Source organism: Diceros bicornis, chromosome 17 (assembly GCF_020826845.1).
Source record: "Diceros bicornis minor isolate mBicDic1 chromosome 17, mDicBic1.mat.cur, whole genome shotgun sequence".
NCBI lineage: Eukaryota > Metazoa > Chordata > Mammalia > Perissodactyla > Rhinocerotidae > Diceros > Diceros bicornis.
The window spans coordinates 34,700,840-34,728,440 of NC_080756.1; the positions used below are offsets into that span (position 1 = coordinate 34,700,840).

Sequence of the window (27,601 nt, forward strand, 5' to 3'; positions counted from 1 at the left end):
CAGGAGGTTAGGGCCTTTTCCCTCCAACAAAATGATGAGTAATCCATAACTGTAGGTAACAGCAGAAAGAGAAGTAAGTGTAGACATATGTATGTGCAATCTTGCTTTTATAGTAAAGAGCGTGCACTTTCAAAAATTAATAGAACAGTCCTTCAAAAACCTGTAATGCTAGTTTCTTAAGAGAATACATATACAAAATATATGAGGGCTTATAACTCTTGAGAAATGATCTCCTTTAGTTCTTTGAACATATTTATAATGGCAGATTAAATTATTGGTCTACTAAGCCAACATCAATGTAGTTTCTATTGACTGCTTTGTTTTTCCTGTGTATGAGCCATACCTTCCTGTTTCTTTGTATATTTCACAATTTTGTTGTTGTTCATAAAAATGGACATTAAAATAATTTAATATAGGAACTCTGGAAATCAGATCTCCTCCATCTCCCAAGGATAATTGTTGTTGCTGATTGTTTGTTTAGAAAATTTTCTAGACTAATTCTGCAAAGTCTGTATTCCTTGTCTCGTGTAGCCACTGAAGTCTCTGCTAGATTAGCTCAGTGGTCAGCTTATGATTAGACAGTGATTTCTTGAAATACCTTGAACCAATAAGTGTTCCATCATTTGCCAAGGGCCTCTGTGTGTTGGAGAACACCTTCAACACTGATAGTTTATAACACTACCTTAGCCTTCACTTTCTGCTTGCATAGACTCAAAGACAGCCAGAAGTGAGAGATTAGGGCCTTCTCAGATCCTTCCTGGAAATGTGCACAACCTTGTTCATGTGTGTGAACTTCAAGAAATCCAGGAATATTCTCAAAAGTCAGAGCTTTTCAAAGCCATCTATAACAATCACATTTCCCAGATTTCCCTTTTAGGCTTTTTGGCCATCCTTTTATGTGCCCCAACTGGTATTTCTTTCCCAAGCAGCTGAAAGGTTAAAGAACTGCCACTTACTATTTCTGACAAACATCCTGGGGATAGGGCTTTTCCCATTGAGGAAGCTCTGAGCCAGGTCAAATATCAACAAGCCCTGTATATGGGGACTTTCCAGGAAGCTGTCAGACAGGCCAAATAGTAACAATTCCCTGGAGACAGGGTTTTTGTGGAGTTCCATATTTGGTCTGCCCCCTCCAGTGGCTTCTACATTGCTGGTTTTCACAGCTACCACGGTTGTGAGGCCACTAGTTTTTAAAGCTACATGGAGCTAGGGGTAAGGGGATGAGAATAAGGCAAGTCAGAACTCTACAAAGCTTGCTGTTCTTACTGACATTTATCTACTTTTCTTGAATAAATACTCCTTGGGCTGTTGAAGCCTTTGGTTAATATCCAGAGTTCTGAAAAAAGTTCACTTTGACAATTTTTGCTAGTGTTCTCATTGTGTTTATGAAGAAGCTAATCTGCAGAGGTCCTTAGTCTGCCATTGCAGAAGTGTTCAGACTCTCCCTTTCAAAGAATATCAGTATTTGCACAATTTCTTTTTAGTACAGCAAATTTACAGATTTAAATATTTCAGCTATCTGAAATTCATTTTAGTATACAGAGTCCAGAAAGAAACGGGCAGCCAGTTGTAATTATTTCTAACCTTTTCTAGGTTAATTAGTAAGATACTTCTGAGAATCTAAGAAAAGTTATAGACCGTAATGCAGAAAAATCTGCAAATATACATAGTTTTGCATAATTTCAGTAAATTCAAAGACTAGGCCCCCTTCTGTGCAACCCAGATTAAAGACCCTGATTTGCTAAGGTAACTTATCCTATCTAATTTTTAACATCATGTTTACAGATTTGTAAATTACAGAAAAATTTGTGTTTTTTCTGTATTCTATCCTATTCCATTGGTCATTTTTTCTGTCTATATAGATAACAGCACCATACCGTTTTAATTACACCAACCATCTTTCTGCCTCAGAGCCTTTGCACTTGCTATTCCCCCTGCATGAAACACTCTTCCCCAGCTATTCACAAAGTAAACTCCTCACATCAATGCAGACCTCAGCTCAAATGCTGGCTCCTTAGAGAGTCCTTACCTGACTACCCTATTTATATATTGGTTCCTTCACTCTCTAGCCCCCTACACAGCTTCATTTTTCTTTATGACACTGATCACTACTTCACATTATATTACATCTTTAATAGTTTCCTGTCAGTCTTCTTCACAAGAAGGCAGCAAAGTTTTCCTTTTTTTTTTTTTTTACTACTGTGTCCCCAGAAATAAGTACAGTCCTGGAACACAGCAGGCAATTATTCCAATTATTAATGTGAACCACCAAAGAGTAACTTTGACCATGGCAATCTGTTTGCTTATCTTGCTGGCCTAAATAAACAAATGATATATGAGCTTCACACAGCTCCTAAGAAAAGTAATTCATCAGTTTTCTAGAGTAGGACTGTGAAGCTTTAAGGGGCTAATGGAATGACAGTTGTTTGGTTGTAGTTTTTACTACAACCATGTGAAAATGAAAGCAGCTGTTTAAGGAAGACTTTGAATTCATTTCATACTACCACCTCACATTTGAAAACCTGTTCTCTCTGTTATATATGGTCTCTGTTCAACTCTCAGCCACAAGGCAGTGAAACACATATACACCCTATCTCTCTCTCTCTCTCTCTCACGTGTGCCCAAAATATGCAACCATTTAGAAGAAAATAAACACAATGCATTTATTCATGACGTGCTTGGATTATCTTCACAGTACTCTGAAACTATGAAGAACAAATTTTAAAGTATATCACATACTGTACTGTTTCCTTTAGACAAGAATGCTCCTGATAAACCTGCAGAGAAGTTGTGCTCTTTAAGATATGTATTTTTCTATTTGAGTGATGAATATGTGCTGATGTATTCACACCCTCTTGCCCAATTTCATAATGACTAATAGTCTACATCTATGTGAGGTTAGAGGAGTGGTCTGTGGTCACAAAAAGTTTCAAGTAAACTTTCCCAAATCAGAACTTAACCAATAATCTTGACCTCATTGGCACGGAATTCTAACCAAATTGATGGACAATTAAACATCTTATGTACAATAGGTGCTCAATATATATTTGTTGATACTAACAATAGATTACAGAAAGAATAAGAAAGTAATCATTACTCTAATAGAAAAAAGCAAGGGAAAAAAAAATAAGATCTGTTAAAACACTATTGTTATCTTACTATAGATGTTACCTACAGATCTATTTAATTTTTATAATAAATGGGTAACTATATGTTTTTAAGAATAAACTTAAGTGATGACATCTTTTAAAAAGGTATAACATTTATCCTGGATATTAGAAGCAATGAGTTTTTTAGGGCTTCATTAAGATTAATCAGTATAAGAAAATCTTTTAGGTTGCTTGTTCTCAAAGGTTAGTCGTTTTAGCTACATTATGTGTGGTTGAATAAACAATGGTAGTATATGTAACACTTTGATCATGTAAAAGAAAGACTTCTATCAATGTTATTTTTTGCTTTTTATACTTACTTACGGGAAGATTTATTCAAATATCTCATTTTGTCCATATAAAGAAAAGACTAAATACAAGTAAAATAGAACCATGCAAATTCAATTATGGAAAATTAAACTGATGTAGTTTTCAATTGTTCAGATAAATAATCAAAAGTTATTTTGTATGTAGGCTATACTTGTTGATATATAGTACCTTTTATGAAACCATAGGGATTATTTTGTGAGGTTCTATTAATTATTACCGTCAACTACAGATATATAGACATATAAATGACACATAACTAACTGAATCACTGTTTCCTATACATATATATTACTTTTTATTGATTGTGTGTTCGTGAAAAAGAAGAAATATATTAAACAGGAGGCTTAACGTAGTTGCAATGAGTAAACACAAATTTGGATTCTGACTTTTTTGAAAATAGAGTAAAAAGCTAAAATTACGTCACTGAGTTTTCAACATCAGAAAGTGAAAGGACATTGATATAGTAAAAATTATTGACTTAAAATATTAATATCAAAGGCAAAATAATTAAATACTTATACATCCACTACAGTGATTTTAAGTAAGATAAAATAATAGTAAGAATACTTCATTTTGAGAAAAGTAAGAAAGAAAGAAAATGCTTACAGAGAGTTCCTTTTGCTAACCTGACTTATTTTTCGTTGTTCTCGTACAGCTTTCTGAATTGCCTGCGATGCTGCTTCTTGATCTTTTGCGTGCTCAGTCTTCCATAACTCCCTTTCTTCAGCGTGAGCTTTTTCCAAATTTTTTCTGTCTTCCTCTATGGCTTTTAAAACTGCATCCTTCATTGCTTCTTTCTCAAGCTTCAAAACAAATAAGGACCAAAACAAAAATATTTTAAAGAGTGACTGCACAATAATTCCTTGTATAAAACAGATTTGGGTTAACCTAAAAGACACAAAACTTTGATTCTACAGAATTTAGTTCTGCCACTGCTGTTTTTATGCATACTTAATAACTGCTGTAAAATAAAACCAATTATTGGTTTTTGTACAAATATTCCTTTGTATTTCCATGGCATTTCTAAACTTCAAAGAAACCTACACTCTTAAACTAGTAGTTTTCAAACTATTTGGTCTTAGGATCTCTTTACACTCTTAAAAATTATTGAGGGGGGACAGCCCAGTGGTGTAGTGGTCAAGTTCGTGCACTCTGCTTCAGCAGCCCGGGGTTCACAGGTTTGGATCCTAGGAGCAGACCTACACACCACTCATCAAGCCATGCTGAGGCAGCATCCCATATGCAAAAATAGAGGAAGATGGGCACAGCTGTTAGCTCAGGGCTAATCTTCCTCAGCAAAAAGAGGAAGATTGGCAGCAGATGTTAGCTCAGATGTAACCTTCCTTACCAAAAAATAAAAAAATTATTGAAGAGTTCAAAGAGCTTTTGTTTATGCTGGTTACACATATTAAGATTTACCATATTAGAAATTCAAACCAAGATAAAATAAAAATATTTATTTATTAATTTATTTAAAATTAATAATATTAAATGCATTGTATATTAATGAATAACATATTTTAACAAAAATAACTATATTTTCCAAAATTAAAAAGTAAGAAGAATGGCACTGTTACATGTTTGTAAACCTCCTTAATATCTCACTTAATAGAAGAAAGCTAGGTTCTTATATCTGCTTTCTCTATTAAATCTATAATGATATATTTTTTTGGTTGAAGTATATAAAGAAAACTCAGTCTCATACAGATATGAAGTTGAAAAGGGAGGAGTATTCAGTAGCCAGTTTAGATCATTAGATATTCCTTTTTTTTTTTTTTTTTGTGAGGAGATCAGCCCTGAGCTAACATCCGCCAATCCTCCTCTTTTTTTGCTGAGGAAGACGGCCCTGGGCTAACATCTGTGCCTATCTTCCTCCACTTTATATGGGACGCCGCCACAGCGTGGCTTAACAAGCAGTGCGTCGGTGCGCGCCCAGGATCCGAACCAGCGAACCCCGGGTGGCCGCAGCGGAGCGCGCGCACTTAACCGCTTGTGCCACTGGGCCGGCCCCTCATTAGATATTCTTGATAATTTCATACCAAAACTTAACAAGGGGTAGTTCTTAAAGGTTAATTGCAATAAATAAAATCATATCATGTCAATGAAATTTTTGTACTCTGTTACATTGCAACCTTTTCTTGCACTTTGAATGAGTCTTTTATCTATGCATGATTTCTAAAAAATGTTTTTCTTGGAAAATATTGATTCAATGAGTTATGCATCTCCTCCAGATGTTGACACATTTCATTACATCATAACAAAAAAAAAGGTCACATTAGCTAATATCACCATGAATCTCATCAGAAAAGTCTTTAAGTATTAGAAATCAGATACAAATTTTCCAAAATTCTAACGTTTGCTTTAAAGCTCAAATTTTATCATTGGCAACTAAAACTGTCAGTTTTCTTGAATGCTAAGCTCACTCCGTTTATTTTGGAGAAAATGTCTGCCAAATACTAAAGTCTGTATAACCCTAGTTATTCAGTAAGATGGTGTTCCATGAAAATTGCCCACTTTAGCTGCAACTCAAACAACTGCACAAGAATTTTCCTCAAGAAAACCATCATACTATGGTATGCAGTAAAGTCCACGGACTTCCAACTCCTGATCCTCATAGGTACCACTTTTCTCTTGCTTCCAGTTAACAGCCAAATTTCACAAAAGTTATCAAAGATGACAGTTACCATTTTCTGAACTCTGTTTTACTCTACAATTCTTCTCTTAAACTACTCTCTTACTATGCTCACCAAAGTCCTCCATGTTGTTAAACCCAAATGATATTTTTCGTTTTTTTGTTTTAATTCCTATTTTTCTTGACCTCAAAGTGACCTTCTACATAGTTGATTATTTCTGTTTTATTGAAGTCCTCCTTTCTCTAAAATTTTGGTGTTCTTTCAGGGCCAGACCCTGTACCGCTTGTTATCCTACACTCTCCTGTGCGGTGATTATACTTGACAATAATTTCCATGGCTACCATTACCATCTAACTGCTGAAAAAGAAACAAACTGTATTAGTATCATCAGGTCATTCCTTTCTCCAGAGCTGTAAATGTCAGGTAGATTTACTTAACGTGACTTTCTCAACTGGATATAGCACAGGCACCTCAAACTCTATGACAAAGAAATGGTACTACTTTTCATGTTGTTGTTGAATCAATACTCTGGTTGTTCACAAGCTGACCTCCTTCTGTACCATCTACAACAAACATATAAGATGATTCCTAACTATTTCTAGAATTTGTCTTTCCTTTCCAAGTTACTACTGCTACTCTATTTCTGCCACTCAGTTTCTTTTACCCAGACTTCTGATATACTCTATTAATTCTTTCCCTGCCTCTAGCCTTTGTTGCCTCTAATTTCCCTCAAATTAATGTCAACTACCATTATACGACACCCATATTTAAAAATTTGAATATGTCTCTTTTTACCCGTGGAATAAAACTCAGACTCACAATTCAGAGATACTAGCCATCCTTCAAGGCTCGTTTCAAAAGTAATTTATTCTTAAAAACTCCTACAACATGGAAATACTATCTACACACTCATAATAATTTAACGCATTCCTCCTTGCTTTATTGGTATACAAATAATATTCTTATATGATTGTAAATTCTTTGAGAAAAAGATGAAATCATAGTCATCCTTGAACTTCCACCCCTGGCATAGTGATTTGCACATACTGAAACTTTCAATATTTATTTACTAAATTTAAATTCAGATCCAAATCTCAAAAGTTAGTGCTATATATTTACTTACTGGAATATGTATATTTAATATCTATGAATACACTACTTAGATGAGCTTTTCAAAGTTGGCTTTAAAAAGCACGAATCTTGATAAATATATACATGAATCTATATATAATATACAAATATATATATAATATATAAATATATATAAACAACCATGTAAATATGTATATACATAAATATATATATACCAACACAAACATACATAAACACACACATTACTTGTGATGATACCTATCAAATACCAAGTGGTTATTAGTGTCCCAACATATATCTTCTTTCTAACAAGTAATTAATAATCTAAATGTAAAGCATTGCAATGTCATCCTAATCTTGAGTAATGTGAATTTAACAATACAAACAGCAGTATCCTAAGTTTAAGAGGAAAAATATTAAAGAAAAAACCTTTTTTATTTTTCTGTAATGAAATAGTATATAAAAAGTAGACTGACTATATCACTAATGAACTCAGTTTTTTAATTCCACTTACTTATAAAGAAACCCACTATTACAGATGGAAATACCTTTGCAGCAGATACTAATGCCTCTTTATTTCTTTGCCTTTCTTCTTCCAAACATTTTTCCAATATTTCCTGTAAATGATAAAACAGTTGGATAGACACTAATTGTATTATTTGAGGTAACAGAACACATTCTTTCTACACTCTGAGTCAACTTCAAGTATTACCTTCTGTTCTTGAGATTGCTGAATCAAAGCTTCCTTTATTTTTTCTTTTAACAGTTCCTTCTCTTTATCCAGCATTTCAAGGAGCCTCTGATGCTACAAGGAAAGATAATTGGATTATGATTATGGCTCTGAGATTAATAATCTATCAACAGGAGAACAGCTAGTGGAATTCATTTGCCCAGGAGTATTTAAGTAATTACTAGAGGATACAACTAGAAGTTTGCTAAAGTGTAGGTTTAAGAGCCAAAAAAAACACGGAATTCACCTTTCTCCAATCAGCTAAGATATATTTTTTTAGCCTCCAAACTCAACAAAGTACATGACATGAGATCTGACTTAAGAACAACTATTCCAAATTGGAAAGTGAATCAGAAAATGATAAAATGTCCTGTCCCAGAATTAAATTTGGAAAAATTACTAACTAAAATTTATTAGCTTGCAGCAAGAAAATCAATCAGATAATAACTGATGTTTGCTTGATGAACCACTATCATAACAGATTATTTGTGTTTCTAGTAAAGCACTGTTCAAGAAATTAAAAGATTTATTATTGTTTTCACCTCAAGATTTTACCACAGATTCAAAAAATGAATCTATGAAAACAAAGGAATATTATGTGATAGCTAATATAAAAGTACACAGAGTTCATGAATTTACTTTTATTCCAATGTACTAGTGAAAAAGCACACAAAACCATCAGCCAGTTATCACAGACTGGACACTTGGAGTTTGAATGGAGTTTTCTAAGGAAATTAGACTTTTGTAGCCTTAATATCTTCAATAGAGATGAGCCAGAGACTTGTTCTGAAACAGTGCTCTTATGGAGAAACAAAACCAAGAAGAAAATACATATTCCTACTAACATAGATTTCTCTCATTCAGTTACTAAGGGCAACCAAGATATTTTCTCAGATTTAGAATGCTATTTACAGAGAAATGTCCTTTAAATGTAAACTTATTTATATACCCAATATTTTAAAACAGATCTATGCCTTTCAACGTTGTTCTGACTTAAAACATTTTTAGGGAGGCAGTCGATATTGAGAGTAAGTGACCACATGACTGTGTAGTTAAGATAATCTATTATTCCTGTTTTTAAGGATAATGTTACTTTTTATCTTTATTTTTGAAGAAAAAAAGGAAAATCACAAGAAAGATGTCGTTTTTCATTAAAAACAAATCCAAAACGTGATACAAATCATGACATGATTATGAGAAATTACTGGTACCATACGAATTTGTGAAAAGCAGCTGACTAACAAAGCAGTAGACTTACCATATGATATGTAATAATAACTGAGACTTTAATTTTGTATTTTATGTAAGTCTAGATGCACACACAATCTCATAGTACCAAAAAAAATACCTAATCCTATTTAAAATGCACACATGAGAAAATATGTAAAAATGTTATACCAGGCAAATAATTAGACTTAAAAATGATAAATACAATTCTCATATGAGACCAAAAATATTCAATTTAGGCTTTGGGGTGGGGGTAAACATAACAAAAATAGAACAAATAAAAATTACTGGAATTAAACTACAGAATAAACTTTTCAGAGTCATTAATAATTTTGAAAATGATTTCTCCTTAAAAAGAACTGTTATGTTAATAAGTCAGACTAATGGAAATCATTACGTAATTAATTGTAAGTAGGCCAAGTTTCTCCAGTGGTCCAACAAGAACTAGTCAAAGAAGATACATTAGCAATATTTAGAAAAGTCATTTCTGAATGTCATTCCTTACTTCTGACCGTACACTATAATAGAAGCTATTTTTGAGCGTGCTTCTGCAAGAATAAACCCAAAATTACCATTTGAAAGAAGCATCCTACATAAAACCTACTCTAAGTAAAATCATTCATCTACTAGATGATAGCTAAGCTTTTTTGAGCACTTTTAAAATTTCAGGCACTGTTAAAAGTGTTTTACATGTAGTTTTACCACATTAAACCTTCACAACAAACTGCTGAGTCAGGCAATATTCTTCCTCATTTTCACATCAGTGATCTGAGACTTAGAGATGCTAAGTAACTTGCCAGGTCTCTAATGAATTACTTCAGCAATAATCATATCTGTATATTCATTACCAGCAGTAGTAATTACCTAGCAGCTAAAATCAGCCCCAGTACTACCTAGTTGTTACCTGCTAACTAAAAGCTACTTAATACAAGTTGGATGTCAGGTAAGGCCTCACTTTCCTTTGACTTTTAAAGGATTTTACTAATCTATGCTTCTGATTTTGTTCTTTTCAGAGTTATATTAAAACAAGATAACTTCATGAGCAAATATCAATTCATACTAGGAGAGATGATTCAGAAAGAACTAAATGGCATGAAAAAAGTTTAGGTCTTACAATTAAACACAGTTAATTTGTAAAGTGAATAATCTACAAGTGGCTGATCAATAACCATATAAAGTTCAGTAAAATACATAGTTTTTGTAAAATTCACATATGCTGACGGTGAAAAACATAAAGAAGTGAAAATCACCCCAAGTTCCATTACCCAAAGAAAATCACTGGTAGCATTTAGGCAAACATCCTTCTGGAGAGCTCTCTGTGCACGTAAATATATAGATATATGCAAACATTTTATATAATAAGTTTATAAATACTGTTCTGTAATCTTTTTGAACTCAACAACAGTATCAAGTTATTTCTATATAAATATAACTAAGCTATTATTTTTGTTTTATTACATTAATTATACGTTTTACCATTGTCCTATTTACATACATTTATGTCGTTTACAATATTTCACTTTTTAAAAATCTTGATTTTTGTGTATGTATCTTTGTGAACTTGTACAATTACAGCCTTAGAAAAAATTCCTAGGAGTGGTATTAGCAGGTTGATGATTGAGCATGTTTTATATTTGATGCATATCCTCAAACTACTCCAGAAAGAAAATACCAAATTACACCTTTACTAACAATAGTAAGACAAAGGACAAGGGAGATTCTCCTCGAGAACAAAATCATGGACTGAAAGAGTAACTAACTAAGGAAATTGTCCCACTGTTGGAACAGGGTGACCACCAGTATGTGGTATCTGCTATGGACCCATCATTGCTGTTTATTTCGTTATTATTCCCTTTTGAAAATGGGAATTCTTCTTGCAGTTTTTCTGTTCCTTTTCTTCTTTTTGAATGTATTGCTTATAGTTTGGGGGGAACAAGGGTCCTTCTACTTCAACATTATCTCTGTTTCTTCAAAGTTCCTTTTTTTTGTTTGAGTCAGTAATTTTCTCATTTAAGATGTTCCTCCAATGTTTGGTAATCTTTTTCTGTCCATTCATATTAAAATCTCAGAAACAAAAATACTGGTTGGAAGTTCTGTGTATATGGTAGGCACAAAAAGCTGGCTTTTTCAGGGTTGTGGTGGGGATTCTCATACATCAGGTCTATAAGCATTTTCTCTTGAGCCCCTCTTATGCCTAGAAAAAAATTTCCCAATCTCCTAAGTGCTAAGTCAACCATTCAGCATTCTAGAAGTGATAAGGGTTAAGGGGGAGGGGGTACAGAGCTCAATGTTAAGTAATGGATTTTGGTTTAATCTCCTAGTTTTTAGTTCCTTGCCTTAATTCCTACTCTTTATGAGGTCAGAGATTATCTGGTTCAATTAGTCTTTGCTCTGCTAGGGTGTACAATAAGTCCCGAATTAAGAATAATATGCAAGGAGACTTTCAACTATTGCTCCTATTTTCAGAGCTACCTAACACCTAATGCCTCTATTTCCTGAGGCTTTCTAGGGTTTTGCAGGACAAATCTGCTTGCCTCATGTGCTTCATCTCAGCGGGCTAGGATTACAATTTTCTAGCCTCAGTTAAGTTAGTTGATATTTGCCCGTCTGTTGTCTCCTCTAGTTTCCTTATCGCTTTTACTTTTTTGTTTGTTTTGGTCCTATTTAGTATCATTTTAGGGGAGAAATACAGAGAGGCAGAGGAGATGAGTGTGTTTAATTCACCATATTTATCTAGATTTAGAATCACTTTTTACAAGATTTTAATTATATCCATCATTTTTTGACTGAACATTATGTGCCAGGCACCATGTTAGGAACTTTACAAATATTATTGGTAATCCTCACAACCATTTAGAAATGTGTTACTACTTACATTTGACAGATTTTAAAACTGAGTTTCTGAAAGGTTACGTATTTGGGTGGTAAACATGATGAAACTGTCGGGGGAAGAGGTGGAATCTCCCTCTGCCCTTTTCCTTAAGGTTCTTATGGCTGGCCAAATAATTAACAACACAAGCTAGCAGGAGAAAATAATACCAAGTTCAATAACATGTATACATGGGAGAAACTCAGAAATGAGCAACTCGTCGCTCTGTCTAAGCTGCTTGCTTAAGTATTGCAGCTAAAGGCGAGGAACGTGTTGGGGGTGGGTAGTGGTCTGGGACTTCAGAGGCCAGGAAGACAATTCTTTTCAGGGTCATCTATAGATAATGTGGTCAGGGAGAGACAGAGTTTTTGATAAAAGAGGCTTGGTGCCTTTCCTATTGTAACCTCTATCCTACACTATCTTTACAGCCATCATGATAGAAGATCTGTTCCAGGAAGGAGCCACCACGGCAAATTCTTTAGGCAGTCAGTGGGGGAGGTCAAATGTCCCTCAGAGAAAACAATCAAGGTAAAGAGATATATTTCAGGGTGGCCAAATCTTGATCTCCCACATAACCTATACAGAAATCAAAATATAATGATGTACACCTGAAATTTATATAAGGTTATAACCAATGTTGCTGCAATTAAAAAAAAAAAAAAAGAAAGAAAGAAAGGTCATGCAAATTGCCTGTGTTCACAGGACTAAGAAATGGTTAAGCTGAGACTGGCACCCAGTAAGGGCTGAATACAAAACCCACGGACTTTACATTAGATTCTCTAGAATTAACATACAACTAAGGACTCTCTCTGCTCCATGTCTATAGACTGCTTCTTTGACTAGTGGGTTTTAGTCATGCATTCATACTATTTACCTGGCCTTATAATTTATAAGAATAATTTGCAGAATTATAGTTATGTTATGGTTGTGGTATGTCTTTCACAAAAAGGAATTTTTTTGCATATTAACGAAAATATCAGTTGCCACTCAAAATTGAAGTCCTTAGAAGGAACATCCACACACACTTTCAATAATAATTTTGAAAATATCTCTCACTAAAATATAAAGTGTTAACTTTTATAATCCATAGCAATTTCACTTTAGGGGATATTAATAAGTAGTAGATCTTATAATCAGGGCTTTATTCCTGTCACAGAGTACCTAAATCCAGGGAAAAGAAGATCCAAGAGTAAAAGCAGTAGTTCCAGACATTCTATTTTGAAACTTTTCAAATTCTTATCTTATTTAAAGGCAAATGAAGATTGCAATGTAGTTTGGTTCTTAACACGCTTTCGGTCTTTACTATTTATAGACTTGAGAGACAATAAGGCTTCACTGTATAATCTGACCTGTGACTGCTGCAAGTCTTTCTTGGGACTCAGTTGCTATACTTAGAGCATAATGGTTAATAGCACCAACTATGGACCCAAGGGCACAAAGACATGGATTCAAATACTAGCTCTACTTGGTATCTCTACTCCAGGCTGGTGGTCTTTGACAATTTTTGAAACCTGAGATCCAGTACCATCAACTGAAAAATGGGAATTAGCATCCATTTCATAGTGTTGTTCTGATGATTAACTTATCAAATACATGAAAAATTTATGGTATAGCATCACATCTACAGTAAGTGTTCAATAATTTTTAATTATTAGAGTTAATTATTCACTAAAATGAAAAACAAACTTGTATAGATACAATCTGAACAATATCCCATGGCCGTGCATTTTCTACAGGTCCTTTCTTTCTTAAAATTGTTTAAATTATTAATCTTCAATGTAGAAATTCAACTATATATTTTAACATCTTATTTTTATTTTAAATTGTCCTAAATTAAAGTCTACCCTCATAAATTATATATAATAATTTAGAAATTAATATATCTATAAATTTATAAATTCATTAATGCATTTTTTCAACCACATATATAAAAAGAATATTTGCTTGGTGCCTACCAACATCAGATACTGCACTAGTTTCTAGGGATGCTGCCCTCAGGGATATTAATGTCTAACCACAAAACATAAATACATTTTCTTACATTTGACTTGTAAAACTACTTTATAAAATAAATAAATTTTCTTCAACAAACACATTAACAACTGATTTTTCCCCTCAGTGCAAAATAACTTTTAAAGTAGAAAGTACCAAAAATGAAAAGTTATAATAGAAAAAGTATAACTATAAGTGCTTTTAGAGGAACAGATGGCAATAAAATGTGAGGTGACTATAATAACTAAGACCTCAAGAATCAAAATGCAATTTTATTGCCTTTCATTTACTAGTATTAGCTTTTTATGAATAAAATATGGCTACAATGAGAAACAGATACAGTTAATACATATAAACACCTTAGGACAGTGCCTGTTAAATAGTAAGAACTTAAATTTCTGAGTGCTATTATTATACTACTATAACTACTACTTCTACTTTCTTTTTTTATTGTGGTAAAACATACACATATATATCATAATATATATTTCCATTTTAACCATTTTTTTAGTGGACAAGTGGAATTAATTATATTCACAATGTTGTGCAACTATCACCACTATTTAATTTTTTCATAATCCCCAATAGAAATTCTGTGCCCATTAAGCAATAACTCTCCATTCCCCCTTGCCCCAGCCCCTGGTAACCTCTAATCTCTTTTTGTCCCTACAAATTTGCCTCTTCTAGATTTCATATATGTGGAATCAAACAGTAGTTATCTTTGTATCTGGCTTACTTCACATAACATAATATTTTCAAGCTTCATTCATGTTGTAGCATGTATCTGAACATCATTCCTTTTTATGGCTGCATAATATTTCATTGCATGTATATGCCACTTTTGTTTATCTATTCATCTGTTGATGGACACTTGGGTTGCTTCCACCTTTCAGCTATTTTGAATAATGCTGCTATGAACATTCACATATAAGTATCTATTTGAGTCCCTGTGTTAATTCTTTGGAGTATCTACCTAGGATTACAGTTGCTGGGTCATGTAATAATTTTACGTTTAGTTTTTTGAGGAACTATCAAACTGTTTTCTACAGTTGCTGCACCATTTCACATTCTTACCAGCAATGTACAAGGCTTCCAATTTCTCCATATCCTCTACATTTGTTATTTTCTATTTTTTAAAATTACAGTCATCTTAGTAGTTGTGAAATGGTATCTCATTGTGGTTTTTATTTGCATTTCCCTAATATCTAAGCATGTTAAACATCTTTCCAAATTCTACTTCTACTTCTGATACTAACTACTACTACTCCTTTTTAACTATTACTAGTATTATCTGCACAAAAAGGAAAATGATTAGAACTCTTTTTGCAGCCTTTATAAGGGACTGTAGTAGAAAGTATATTGGATCTGAGGCTTGTTCATTGTCTGAGATTCTGCCAGTAGAGATGCCTTTCTGTTCTGAGCCAGAGGTTTTCTAGTTATTTAATCACAATAAGCTAGAAATTACAATGTCAAGAGAGAGTTTGGCCAAAAAGGTTTCAGCTTTTCCTTATTCTAGATAAAATAAAGTATGAAGCATATTTGGAGATTTCCTGTATTGCTGCTGCCTTCTGTTTCAATATAGCATGGTCAATACTTTCTCCTGCACCTTACTAGTTGACCATTCCAAAGTACAGATGGTCTGAAAACCTTTTGTTATATAACTCAGAGCCGAAACGAAACCAGTGACAACATCCAATCATAAGACTCTTTTTCAAATATTTATAATTTCTAAACAAAGAGGGACTTTCAATAGAATTTGCAGGACATAGCTTTACAGCATTTTAAAAGGCACTATGAAAATTAATTGAAATCTATACCAGTAAATCTCATCCAATAACAGTGAAGAGTTTATTATATTCTGCTTAGCTAAAATATTCTATTGATTGCTTCTTTATATTGAAATTTTAGTAATTTTTTAAGGAAATTGAAGAAATACATGCAAACTATAGAGTTCCATTAATCTTATTGAGTAGATGCTTAATGCAAGGGTGTCAAAAACAGTCCTTTGAAATTTAGCCTAAAACAAAAGGCTTTCAGAAATAGGTTATGCTTTTTCCTCCCTTTGGAAGAAATTCTTCCTAGTGAAAAATGTTTGATGCAGACCCAAATATAAATATAGAGGTTCTGTGGTTTTTACTTGATTCCTTTAAAAAACGAAAAGAAATATAAAAAATCTCTTCTTTCCTGGAATGTGAGTCATAAGAGATATTGCAAAGAGATTGAATCCCACAGTGGATAGTTTTTTGTATATTATATTGTAGACTAAGCAATCATGGAAGCTCATGTTCAGGTATACAGTTATTCATTTATCACAGATCCACAAACTTCACATTATTTTATATGGATGTGGTGTGTGTGTGTAGTATATATTCTGGTATTGCAAACTCAACAAGTATCTTCTTTCACCTTCTATAAAGTACAAACATTGAACAAGATCAAATGATCTGGTAGGGTAGTCTTAAAACACACACTCATATAAGCCTCCATTTAACATGACTTGAAAGACACTAAATAAATTTAATAAATGTCTTAATATAGAGTGTGTCGCAGACATTTCACCCATTCATGGGCCAACACATTAAATACTATTTAGAAAGAAAACCTAAAAAAGATAAACCATGGGTTTAAATCTACTTAAAGCAGTTACCACAAGCCCAATAATATCAATAAACTTCTTAAAGTGAATAAAATAAAACTATAATATAAGCTATACTACATTTATTTTACCCAAATGGATGTATTTCTAATAGGCATGAAAACTATAACCAAATAAGTTATTCACCCTAATTAAATAGGCCTTTGACTTAAGGTAGCGATATAAAGGAGCGAGGTAACAATTGGGAGATACGTCAGCATAAAAAAAGGCAGGACTATTTTATATTTCCATAATGAGGTTACTATATTTGGATAGTGTACATTTTATTAAATGCCAAAGATATGTCACAATCCTGAATTTAAGCAGAAGAATATTTTGCTTCAACTATTTTCAAGTGAAATAACTTTTGAAAATGCATCTCAATTCTATTATTCCTTCCATTTGCCTTAACACAATATAGTCAACCTATTTCAATGTAATAGTAGCTTTCGAATGAGCATTTGAAATAAATGACCTATGTATACAAGATAATCCCCTTAGAAAGAAACAGATTTATGCACATTTCCCAAAAAGTGTAACATAATTAGTGTAGTACTTTTCAGGAAACAAAGTGATGCTATATCTAAGTGTCATTAAGTTTCATCTGTGCTTCCTACCCCTAAGAATGTATCATCAGAAAATACTACGTACTTAGCTCTCAATTCTTCATGCTTGTTGATTTTATAACCTCTAATTTCATACTTTGCACAATAATATTCCTAAACCAGTTAGAATCAGACTTTTTTTCCTAATTAGTTGACAAAGGAATATTCTAGTTTATTGCAGGGTGAGGATCTGCCAGACAAGAAACCAGTTTCAGGAGCACAGCTCTTACTGCTTATATTGTTTTTCTGTGTTGGAAATTCAGTTTTGTCCATATTTATATATATATATATATATATATATATACATACACACACACATAGAGAGAGAGAAAGAATCCATATTTTATTTATACATATATATATAAATTAAATAATGGAAAAAGGAAAAAGGAAAAGGTTGGTACAAGTGATAGGAACATAGGATTCATAAAATGAATGCAATTATGATAAAAGGGAAATCATTAAACTTGCTGAAAGGAATGAATTGTCACCTTTAATTGGATACTCACTGAACTAAGGACAGCCTATGTAAGGTCTACAGTAAGGTCTATAGTACGGAAATAACATAAGCGAAGGATCTGTCTATAAAGGTAAGGTATAGTCAGTGATGTCATAATTTTTAGCTGTCTAGGAAATGAAAACTCTTATTGTATGTAAGTGTATGAACTGGCATTAGCATATTTTCAAAAAAGCATCACGTACGCATAGTAGGGAACTACCTACAATGCAAAAAGAATAAAAACAATATGCATGAAGATGTATACAGCAACATTCTTTATAAAAATACAAAAACCAAAACAATTTAAATGTCCAACAAGAGTTGGACTTGATATGTCAAATAAAAGGAATATCATGTGGTTGTTAAAATAAGTATAAAAAATATGCATCAATATAGAATTATGTTTATAAAATACAACTACTTGAAGAAAAGTCATAAAACTTTTTAAAACCATCCTTATTTTAACTATGTAATATTATGTATATCTGAACAAATATTGCATGAGATCACAAGAAAAAGAACACTTATTGGGGAACTGGTAGATGGAATATTATTCTTTTTAAAGTTAACATAATTTTAATAAAAATTCAAAAGACACAGTATACAATAACTCCTTAAAATGGCAGTAAGAGTATCTGGATTGATCTACAGGGGAAATAAAAGGTGAACAGGACTGAGATGTGCTTACTTAATAGCAACTAAATAAACAAGCATACTTACTTTCTACATTTTATTTTATTTTTTATATATTTTTTTATTTTATGATTTTATTTTTTTTTTTGTGGGGAGATCAGCCCTGTGCTAACATCTGCCAATCCTCCCCTTTCTTTGCTGAGGAAGACTGGCCCTGGGCTAACATCCGTGCCCATCTTCCTCCACTTTATATGGGATGCCGCCACAGCATGGCTTGCCAAGCAGTGCGTTGGTGCGCGCCCGGGATCCGAACTGGCGAACCCCGGGCCGCCACAGCGGAGCGCGTGCACTTAACCTCTTGCACCACGGGGCCGGCCCCTCTTTCTACATTTTAGAAAAACAATTTACAACCTGTTAAAATGAAGACTGTTACACAAGCAATATACTCTTTTTTTTTGTTAAATTTTACGAGTTACAGGGAAACACAAGCATGGGGAAAGCCTAGATTATGTATATTTTCCTGGGTAAAGATATAAATGTTATTCCTCAAATCGCCCCTCAGTGGCATACAGTATAAAATCAGCCATTTGGAACTCAAGATCTCCCATAATCTAACTCTAACAAACTAATTCATCTCCAAAGTCATTTCAACATAATGACCAACTTATTTTCTTCTATATCTATTTGCTATACCACCATTTTCATATTTCTGTAGACATTTAATAGATACTCCCCCTCAAAAGGGTTTCATGGGTCAAAGATTGATTGAAAGCTGTGTATTTTTAGTGTAGAACCTTTACTAACCTGATGAGCATTTTAAACCACTAGACAGGAATAGAGTATACATTACTTCCTAAAAGTGTTTTATTATCATCTTTTTCTATAGAACATCTTAGATTCTTACTCTGAGATGTGTGGTTTGAGAAGTGCTGGTTTAAACTGTTATTGTCTTGCCTGGCTGTTTATTCATTAAGTGATTTTAGCAATTTTAAAATAATTTTGAATGTAATATAAGCTCACTAAACATTTATATAATGTTTACATTCACATAAAACAAAGCAAAATAAATAAAAAGTGAATTTTACACTTTTCTGGTTACATGACATAAAATACATCATGAAAAACCCAGTACGAAAATGTTGGATGGAGAATACAAAACATCCCTTTAAATACCACTGATTTAAAAAGCTGGCAAAAAAGTTAAGTAAATACCCAAAAATGATAAAAAGCACAAATCCATAGAGGCAAGCAAGCTTTGAATCCAGTGACTGTCTTAGGAGATCTGAAGGGTCCCAAAATATTGGAGTTTTCGTTAATGGACCATGTTTGCGAATAGGAATCAAAACCTAGGGAATGATTAGTTTTTTGGTGGTGAACATGATGTAATCTATGCAGAAATAGAAGTACAATGATGTACACCTGAAATTTTTACAATGTTATAAACCAATGTTACTGCAATAAACAAAAAATTAAAAAAAAAAAAAAAAAAAAAAAAACCTAGGGAATGAAAAGGGGGAAGTGAGTTAGGAGAATCTTGCATAAAGCTACAATGCCTGAATGGTAACACCCTAAGTGGGTGAACTACAAAAACACCTACCCAGGAAAGAGAATGTGAAAGGTTTTTCTTTTGGGTTGGTGTGTAAGGGGGTTCCCTGACAATTCATAACCACATGCTACCTCCTCTACAGGTTTGGGGCCAAAATTCCCATAAACCATGTTTCTCAAAAATATCAAACTAAAACTTGCGCCCTTGAAGGACTATCAGAAGCAAAACAATTCTTCCATGAAAGAATAGACCTTAAACTCAAGCATCAAAGAATTATCACAATTAAAATTCCAATGAAGATAATCTCACAAACATAAAACACAAAATATCTGAGGAAATAAGCTACCGTGAATGTGAGAAGGCGAGCGTGCAGCATTAGACCTTAAAAAAGAGCAGACACTAGAATGATTAGACATAGAGTATTTGGAAAAATTACATTTAGTATATTTTTTAAAGTGTCAAAAGCATGAGTAAGAAATAAGAGACTATAAAAATGAACCTGTATACTTGGAAAAAAATCAAATAGAATATGGAAATAAAATATATATTAACTGAAAATTGAAGCTCAATGTTTGGTTTCAAATTCAGTTTAGGCAGAACAGAAAAGTACGAACAGGAAGACAGAGCTGAAGAGATTCATATGAGGAGATTCATATGATACATCTCCATATGAGATGTATGAAAAACACTAAAGATGTATGAAATGTATGTATGAAAGACATTGAAGATAGACCAAGAAGGTTTAACATATTAGAGTTCTGGAGAAAAATAACAGAGACAATGAGGTAGAGGCAAATTTCCATATACTCACATTTAAAGCCCAACACATAACATAAAGAATTAAAAAAACAATTCACACCAAATAACATTATGGTGTAATAGCAGAACCGAAAGCAAAAAGAAATTATGTATCAGCAGCCATAGATAAAAGATTATCACCTATAAAAAATGGTAATTAGTATTAACCCATACATACATAAAGTAGTAAACCTACTTTATAAGCTGAGGAAGAAATAAATTTATCATGAAAAAACAAAAAATTAAGACAGTTTACCAACTACACACCTTCACCAAAGTACTATTCAGTGCTATCCAATAGCACTTTAAATTTTCTCTCAACAGATGCAGAAAAAGGGTTTGATAAAATTCAACATCCTTTCATGATAAAAACTCTCAACAATTTGGCTACAGAAAGAATGTATCTCAACAAAATAAAGGTCATAATGACAAGCTCACAGCTAACATCATACCCAATGGCAAAAGGTCGAAAGCTTTTCCTCTAAGATCAAGAACAAGACAAAGGTGTCCATCTCTTCACTTCTAATCACTACTTCTATTCAACATAGTACTGGAAGTCCTAGCCAGGAGGACTTCCAGTTAGGGAGGAAAAAGAAATAAAAGGCATCCAAATTAAAAACGAAGAAGAAAAATTATCAGTTTGCAGATGATATGAACTTACATATAGAAAATCCTAAAGACTCCACCAAAAAACTGTTAGAATGAATAAATGAATTCAGTAAAGTTGCAGAACACAAAACAAACATACAAAAATCAGTTGTGTTTCTATACACTAACAAGGAACTATCTGAAAGAAAAATAAAGAAACTAATCCCAATTACAATAGCATCAATAACAATAAAATATTTAGGGATAAATTTAAGTAAGGAGATGAAAGATCTGTACACTGAAAATAATAAGACAATGATGAAAGAAATTGAAGAGGACACAAATAAATGGAAAAATATCCTATAACCATGGATTGGAAAGATTAATATTAAAAAGTCCATTCTATCCAAAGCCATCAATAGATTCAATGCAATCCCTATCAAAATTCCATGGCAATTTTCTTAGGAATAGAGAAAATAATCCTAAAATTCGTATGGAACCACAAAAGACCCTGAATAGAAAAACAATACTGACAAAAAAGAACTAAAAGCATCATCCTTTCTGATTTCAAACTATATCACAAAGCTATAGTAATCAAAACAGTATGCTACTAGCATAAAAATAGGCACATAGACCAATGGAACAGAATCAAGAGCCCAAAAATAAACCCATGCACACACAGATCAACTAATATTTGACAAGGGAGCTAAGAATAACTCAATGGGGAAAGGATAGTCTGTTCAATAAATGGTGTTGGGAAAACAGGATCTTCACATGCAAAAGAATGAAACTGGACCCTTATCTTGCACCACACACAAAAATTAACTCTTAAATGTAACATCTGAAACTCTAAAACTTCTAGAAGAAAACATAGGGAGAAGCTCCTTGACACTGGTTTTAGCAATGATTTTTTTGATATGACACCTAAAGCAAAACAAAAGCAAAAATAAACAAGTGGGACTATATCAAACTAAAAGCTTAGGCACAGCAAAAGAAACAATTAAAAAAAAAATGAAAAGGAAACCTACAGAATGGGAGAAAATATTTGTAAACCATATATCTGATAAAGGGTTAATATCCAAAATGTATAAAAAACTCGTACCACTCAGTAGCAATAAATGTCAACAGAAATTTCCAAAACTGGAAAGCAAACAGAAAAAAAAGGCTAATAAAAGGGAAGAGAATTATCTAAGAATTGTGGGACTACTACAGAAGGTGTAATATACATGTAATGGGAACACCAGAGGAAGAAGAAAGTGAGAAAGGAACAAAAGGAATATTTGAAGTGATAATGACTGAGAATTTCACCAAATTAATGTCAGACACCAAACCACAAATCCAGGAAGATTCAAACAACAAGAAGGATAAATGCCAAAAAAAATGAAGCCAAGGCATATCATAGTCAAACTGCTGAAAAATCAAGTTAAAGAAACATTTGTGAAAGAAGCCAAAGGAAAAAAATACCTCACCTACAGAGGAGCAAGAATAAGAATTATACACAGGGGCTGGCCCGGTGGCGCAAGCAGTTAAGTGCACGCGCTCCGCTGCGGCGGCCCGGGCTTCGCTGGTTCGGATCCCGGGCGCGCACCGACGCACTGCTTGGTAAGCCATGCTGTGGCGGCGCCCCATATAAAGTGGAGGAAGATAGGCACCGATGCTAGCCCAGGGCCGTCTTCCTCGGCAAAAAAAGAGGAGGATTGGTGGATGTTAGCTCAGGGCTGATCTCCTCACAAAAAAAAAAAAAAAAAAAAAGAATTATACACAATTTCTCCTCAGAAACCACGTTAAGTAAGAAGAGAGTGAAGTGAAATATTTAAAATGATGAGAAAAAAACCCCACAAACCTAGAATTCTGTGTCCTGTGAAATTATTCCTCAAAAGTGAGGGAGAAGTAAAGACTTTCTCAAACAAATGAAAATTGCAGCTGTCAGTAGACCTGACTTGCAAGAAAAGTAAAACAAAACAAAAACAAAAACAAAAAGTTATTCAGAGAAAAGAAAAATGATACAGGTCAGAAACTCAGCTCTACATAAAAGAAGAGAATTAGAAAAGAAATCAGTAAAGGTAAAATAAAAACTGTTATTTTTCTTATTCTTAATAGATCTAACAGATAACAGTTTGTTCAACCCAATAATAGCAACAACATATTTGATTGTGTGTGCTTTTATCTATATATATAGTCTCTACATATTCATATATATACACACATGTATATTATGTATTCTTATATATAAATGAAATGAATGACAGTAAGGATACATGGGACCAAGAAGGGGAGAAGAATTAGAAATATTTTATTATAAGATATTTGTACTGCATGTGAAGCAGTATAGTGTTATTTGAAAGCAAATATGGATTAGTTGTAAATGATACTACACAGGCTAGGGCAACCAATAAAATTAATTAAAAGAAGAAGTATAATTGGTATGTGAAGTAAGGGGAGAATATACAAGGATATAAAATACTCAAAAGGCCACAAAAAGCAGAAAAATGAGGAAGACAAAAATAGGAACCAATAACAAGGGCAACAAATAGAAAATAGTAGCAAAAATGGTAGACATTAATCCAATTATATCACTAATCAACTTAAATGTCAATGGTTGAAATACTAATTATAAGTCAGATACAGACAGAGTGGATCAAAACAATAGACATAAATAGATGCTGTCTTAAAGAAACCCACTTGAAAAAACAAGACACAAGTAGATTAAAATAAAAGAATGGAGAAAAATATACCATGCTAACATTAACCATCTTAACTTCAGACAGAGCAGAATTTTTTTTTTTTTCAGAAATCAATAGAGAAAATAAACAAACAAAAAGCTGGTTCTTTGAAAAGATCTATACAATAGATAAGCCTGTAGCCAGGTTAACTAAGAGAAAAAGAGAGAGGATACAACTTACTAATATCAGAAATGAAAAAGGGAACATCAATACAGATCCCATGAACATTAAAAGGATAATAAAGGAATACTAAGAACAACTCTATGCTTACAAAATTGATAACCTAGATGAAATGGACCAATTCCTTGAAAGACACAATCTGTCAAAAGTCAAAGAAGAAAAAATAGATAATCTGAATAGTCCTATATCAACTAAAGAAATTGAATCAATAATTAATAACCTTCCAAAATAGAAAGTAGCAAGCCCTGATTGGTTCAATAATGAATTCTACCACACACTTAAGGAAGAAATTTTACCAATTATCTACAACCTCTTCCAGAAGACAGAAGCAAGAATACTTGCTTCTCTACAATCTCTTTTCTCTATGATCTCTTCCAGAAGAGAAGCAAGAAGAGAGAACATTTCCTAACTTTTTCTATGAACCTAGCATTACTCTAATACCAAAACCACACAAAGACATTAAAAGAAAACCATGAACTAATATCTATCACAAACATTAGATGCAGAAATCCTCAATAAAATATTGCCAAATTGAAGCCAAAAATGTATGAAAAGAATTATACGTCATGACCAAGTGGGATTTATCTCAGGTACGTAAAGTTGGTTCAACATTGAAAAATCAATGTAATCCATCGCATCAACAGATTGAAGAAGGAAAAAAATTACATGATCATATCAATAGATGCAGAAAAACCATTTGACAAAATTCAATAGCCATCCCTAATAAAAACTCTCTGCAACTAGGAACATAGAGGAAATCGCTCAATTTGATATCTTTATCAAAAAACCTACAGCTAACATCATCTTCAATAGTGAAAAACTTGATGCTTTCTGGCTAAGATGAAAAATAAGGCAAGCATGCTGCCTCTCACCACTGCTTTTCAACATCATACTGGAAGTCCTAGCTAATGCAATAGGATAATAAAAGGAAATAAAAGTTATACAGATTGGAAGAAGAAATTAAGCTGTCTTTGATTGCAGATGACATGATTATCTATGTAGAAAACCCAAAAGAATCTACAAAAAATTCCTAAACTAATAAGCAACTATAACAAGGTTGTAAGATACAAGGTTAATATACAAAGTCAATTTCTTTCCTATATGGCAGCAACAAACAAGTGGAATTTGAATTTAAAATCACAATACAATTTTCATCAGCACTCCAAAAAATGAAATACTTAGGTATAAATCTAACAAAATATTTACAAGATCTATATGAGGAAAACTACAAAACTGATGCAAGATATCAAAGAACAATTAAATAAATGGAAATATACTCCATGTTTATGGATAAGAAGATTCAATATTGCAAAGATGTCAGTTCTTCCCCAACTTGATCTATAGATTCAACACAATCTCAATAAAAATCCTAGCAAGTTATTTTGTGGATACTGACAAACTGATTCTAAAGATTACATGGAACGTCAAAAAACCAAGAATAGCCAAGACAATTTTGAAAGAACCAAGTTGGAGGACTGACGTTATCTGATTTCAAGACTTATTATAAAGTTACAGTAATCAAGACAGTGTGATACTGGCAAAAGAATAGACAAATACATCAATGGAACAGAAAAGAGTCCAGAAATAAACCCCGGTAAGTAGAATCTACTGATCCTTGACAAAGGAACAAAGGCAATATAATGGAACAGAGATAGTCTTTTCAACAAATGGTGCTAGAAAAACTGGACATCTATGTATAAAAATATGAATCTAGATACAGACTTTACCCACTCCACAAAAATTAACTCAAAATGATCACAGACTTAAATATAAAATGCAGAATTTATAAAACTCCTAGAAAATGACATAGGAGAAAACCTAGATGACCTTGGGTATGACGATGACTGTTGAATACCATACCACAGGCACAATCCATGAAAGAAAGAATGGATAAGTTGGACTTTATTAAAATTGAAAATTTCTACTCTGAGAAAGACAATATCTAGAAAATGAGGAGACAAGCCACAGATTGGGAGAAAATATTTGCAAAAGACACATCTGATAAAAAATTGTTAATCGAATATACAAAGACCTTTAAAACCAAAAATAAGAAAATGAGCAAGGTGATTGAAAAATGGGCAAAACATCAGAACAGACACCTCACCAAAGAAGATATACAGATGGTAAATAAGCACATGAAAAGATGTTCAACGCCATATGTCACTAGGGAATTACAAATTAAAACAAGAAGACATCACTATACATCTAATAAAACAGTTAAAATCCAAAATACCAGTAACACTAAATGCTGGCAAGGATGTGGAGCAACAAGAATGCTCATTTATTGCTGGTGGGAATGCAAAATGGTACAGCCACTTTGGAAGACAGTTTAGCAGTTTTTTATAAAACTAAATATACTCTTACCACTTGATCCAGCAATCTTGCTCTTTGGTATTTACCCAAGTGAGTTAAAAACTTATGTCCACACAAAAGCCTGGACACAGATATCTATAGAAGCTTTATTCATAATTGCCAAAACTTGGAAACAAACAAAATGTCCTTCAGTAGGTGAATGTATAAATAAACTGTGGCACATTCAGACAGTACAGTATTAGTCAATGCTAAAAGGAAATGCATTATCAAGCCATGAAAAGACACAGAGGAAACTTGAATATAACTAAGTGAAAGAAGCCAATCTGAAAAGGCTGTATGATTCCAACTATATGACATTTTGGAAAAGACAAACTATGGAAACAGTAAAAATATTAGTGGTTGCTAGGGGTTGGTGGAAGGAGGGATGAACAGGTGGAGCACAGAGGATTTTTAGGGCACTAAAACTATTCTGAATAGTAATACAACGTTGAATACATGTCATTATATATTTGTCTAAACTCATAAAATATACAACACCAAGAATGAATCTTAATGTAAACTACAGACTTTTGATGATAATGATGTGTCAATATAGGTACCACTGGGGTGTGGGATATTAATGGTGGGGGAGGTTGTGTGTGGTGGGGGCAGAGGGTATACGGGAACGCTCTGTACTTTCTGCTCAATTTTGCTGTGAATCTAAAACTGCTCTAAAAAATACAGTCTATTTAAGAAAAAAAGATCATCAGGCCCAATTAATAATAAAAAATCTAGCTATATGCTGCTTATACGAGATATATCTAAACCCAGCAAGACTGATAATTAATAAAGGGTAAAGAGCTTTAGGCAAAATTCTAACCAAGATAAAACTTAGGCATATTCATATCAACAACAGACTTTAGGCAAAAGGCATTCTTAGAATAAAGACATCACTGCAAAATGACACCAGAAAGATAGAACAAACTTAAATTTGCATGCAGGTGATAACAGTCTCATAATAGATAAAGCAAACATTGACAGAACTGCCAAGAAAAACCGACAGTGCCATTATTATAGTAG

The 27,601-nt window shown here is 33.0% G+C and overlaps 1 protein-coding gene across 5 annotated transcripts in view; it reads right to left on the reverse strand.

Annotated features, from left to right (window-relative positions):
* Nucleotides 1-27,601, reverse strand: part of CCDC91 (coiled-coil domain containing 91) — a 338,801-nt gene that overhangs the window by 83,235 nt on the left and 227,965 nt on the right. For all 5 annotated transcript variants that reach the window (XM_058558585.1, XM_058558587.1, XM_058558584.1 and 2 more), the window contains 3 exons: nt 7,917-8,009; nt 7,753-7,821; nt 4,106-4,282 (listed from right to left, as the gene is read on the reverse strand). In XM_058558585.1, coding sequence (XP_058414568.1) covers nt 4,106-4,282; nt 7,753-7,821; nt 7,917-8,009 — 339 coding nt within the window. The remainder of the gene's footprint in view (nt 1-4,105; nt 4,283-7,752; nt 7,822-7,916; nt 8,010-27,601) is intronic.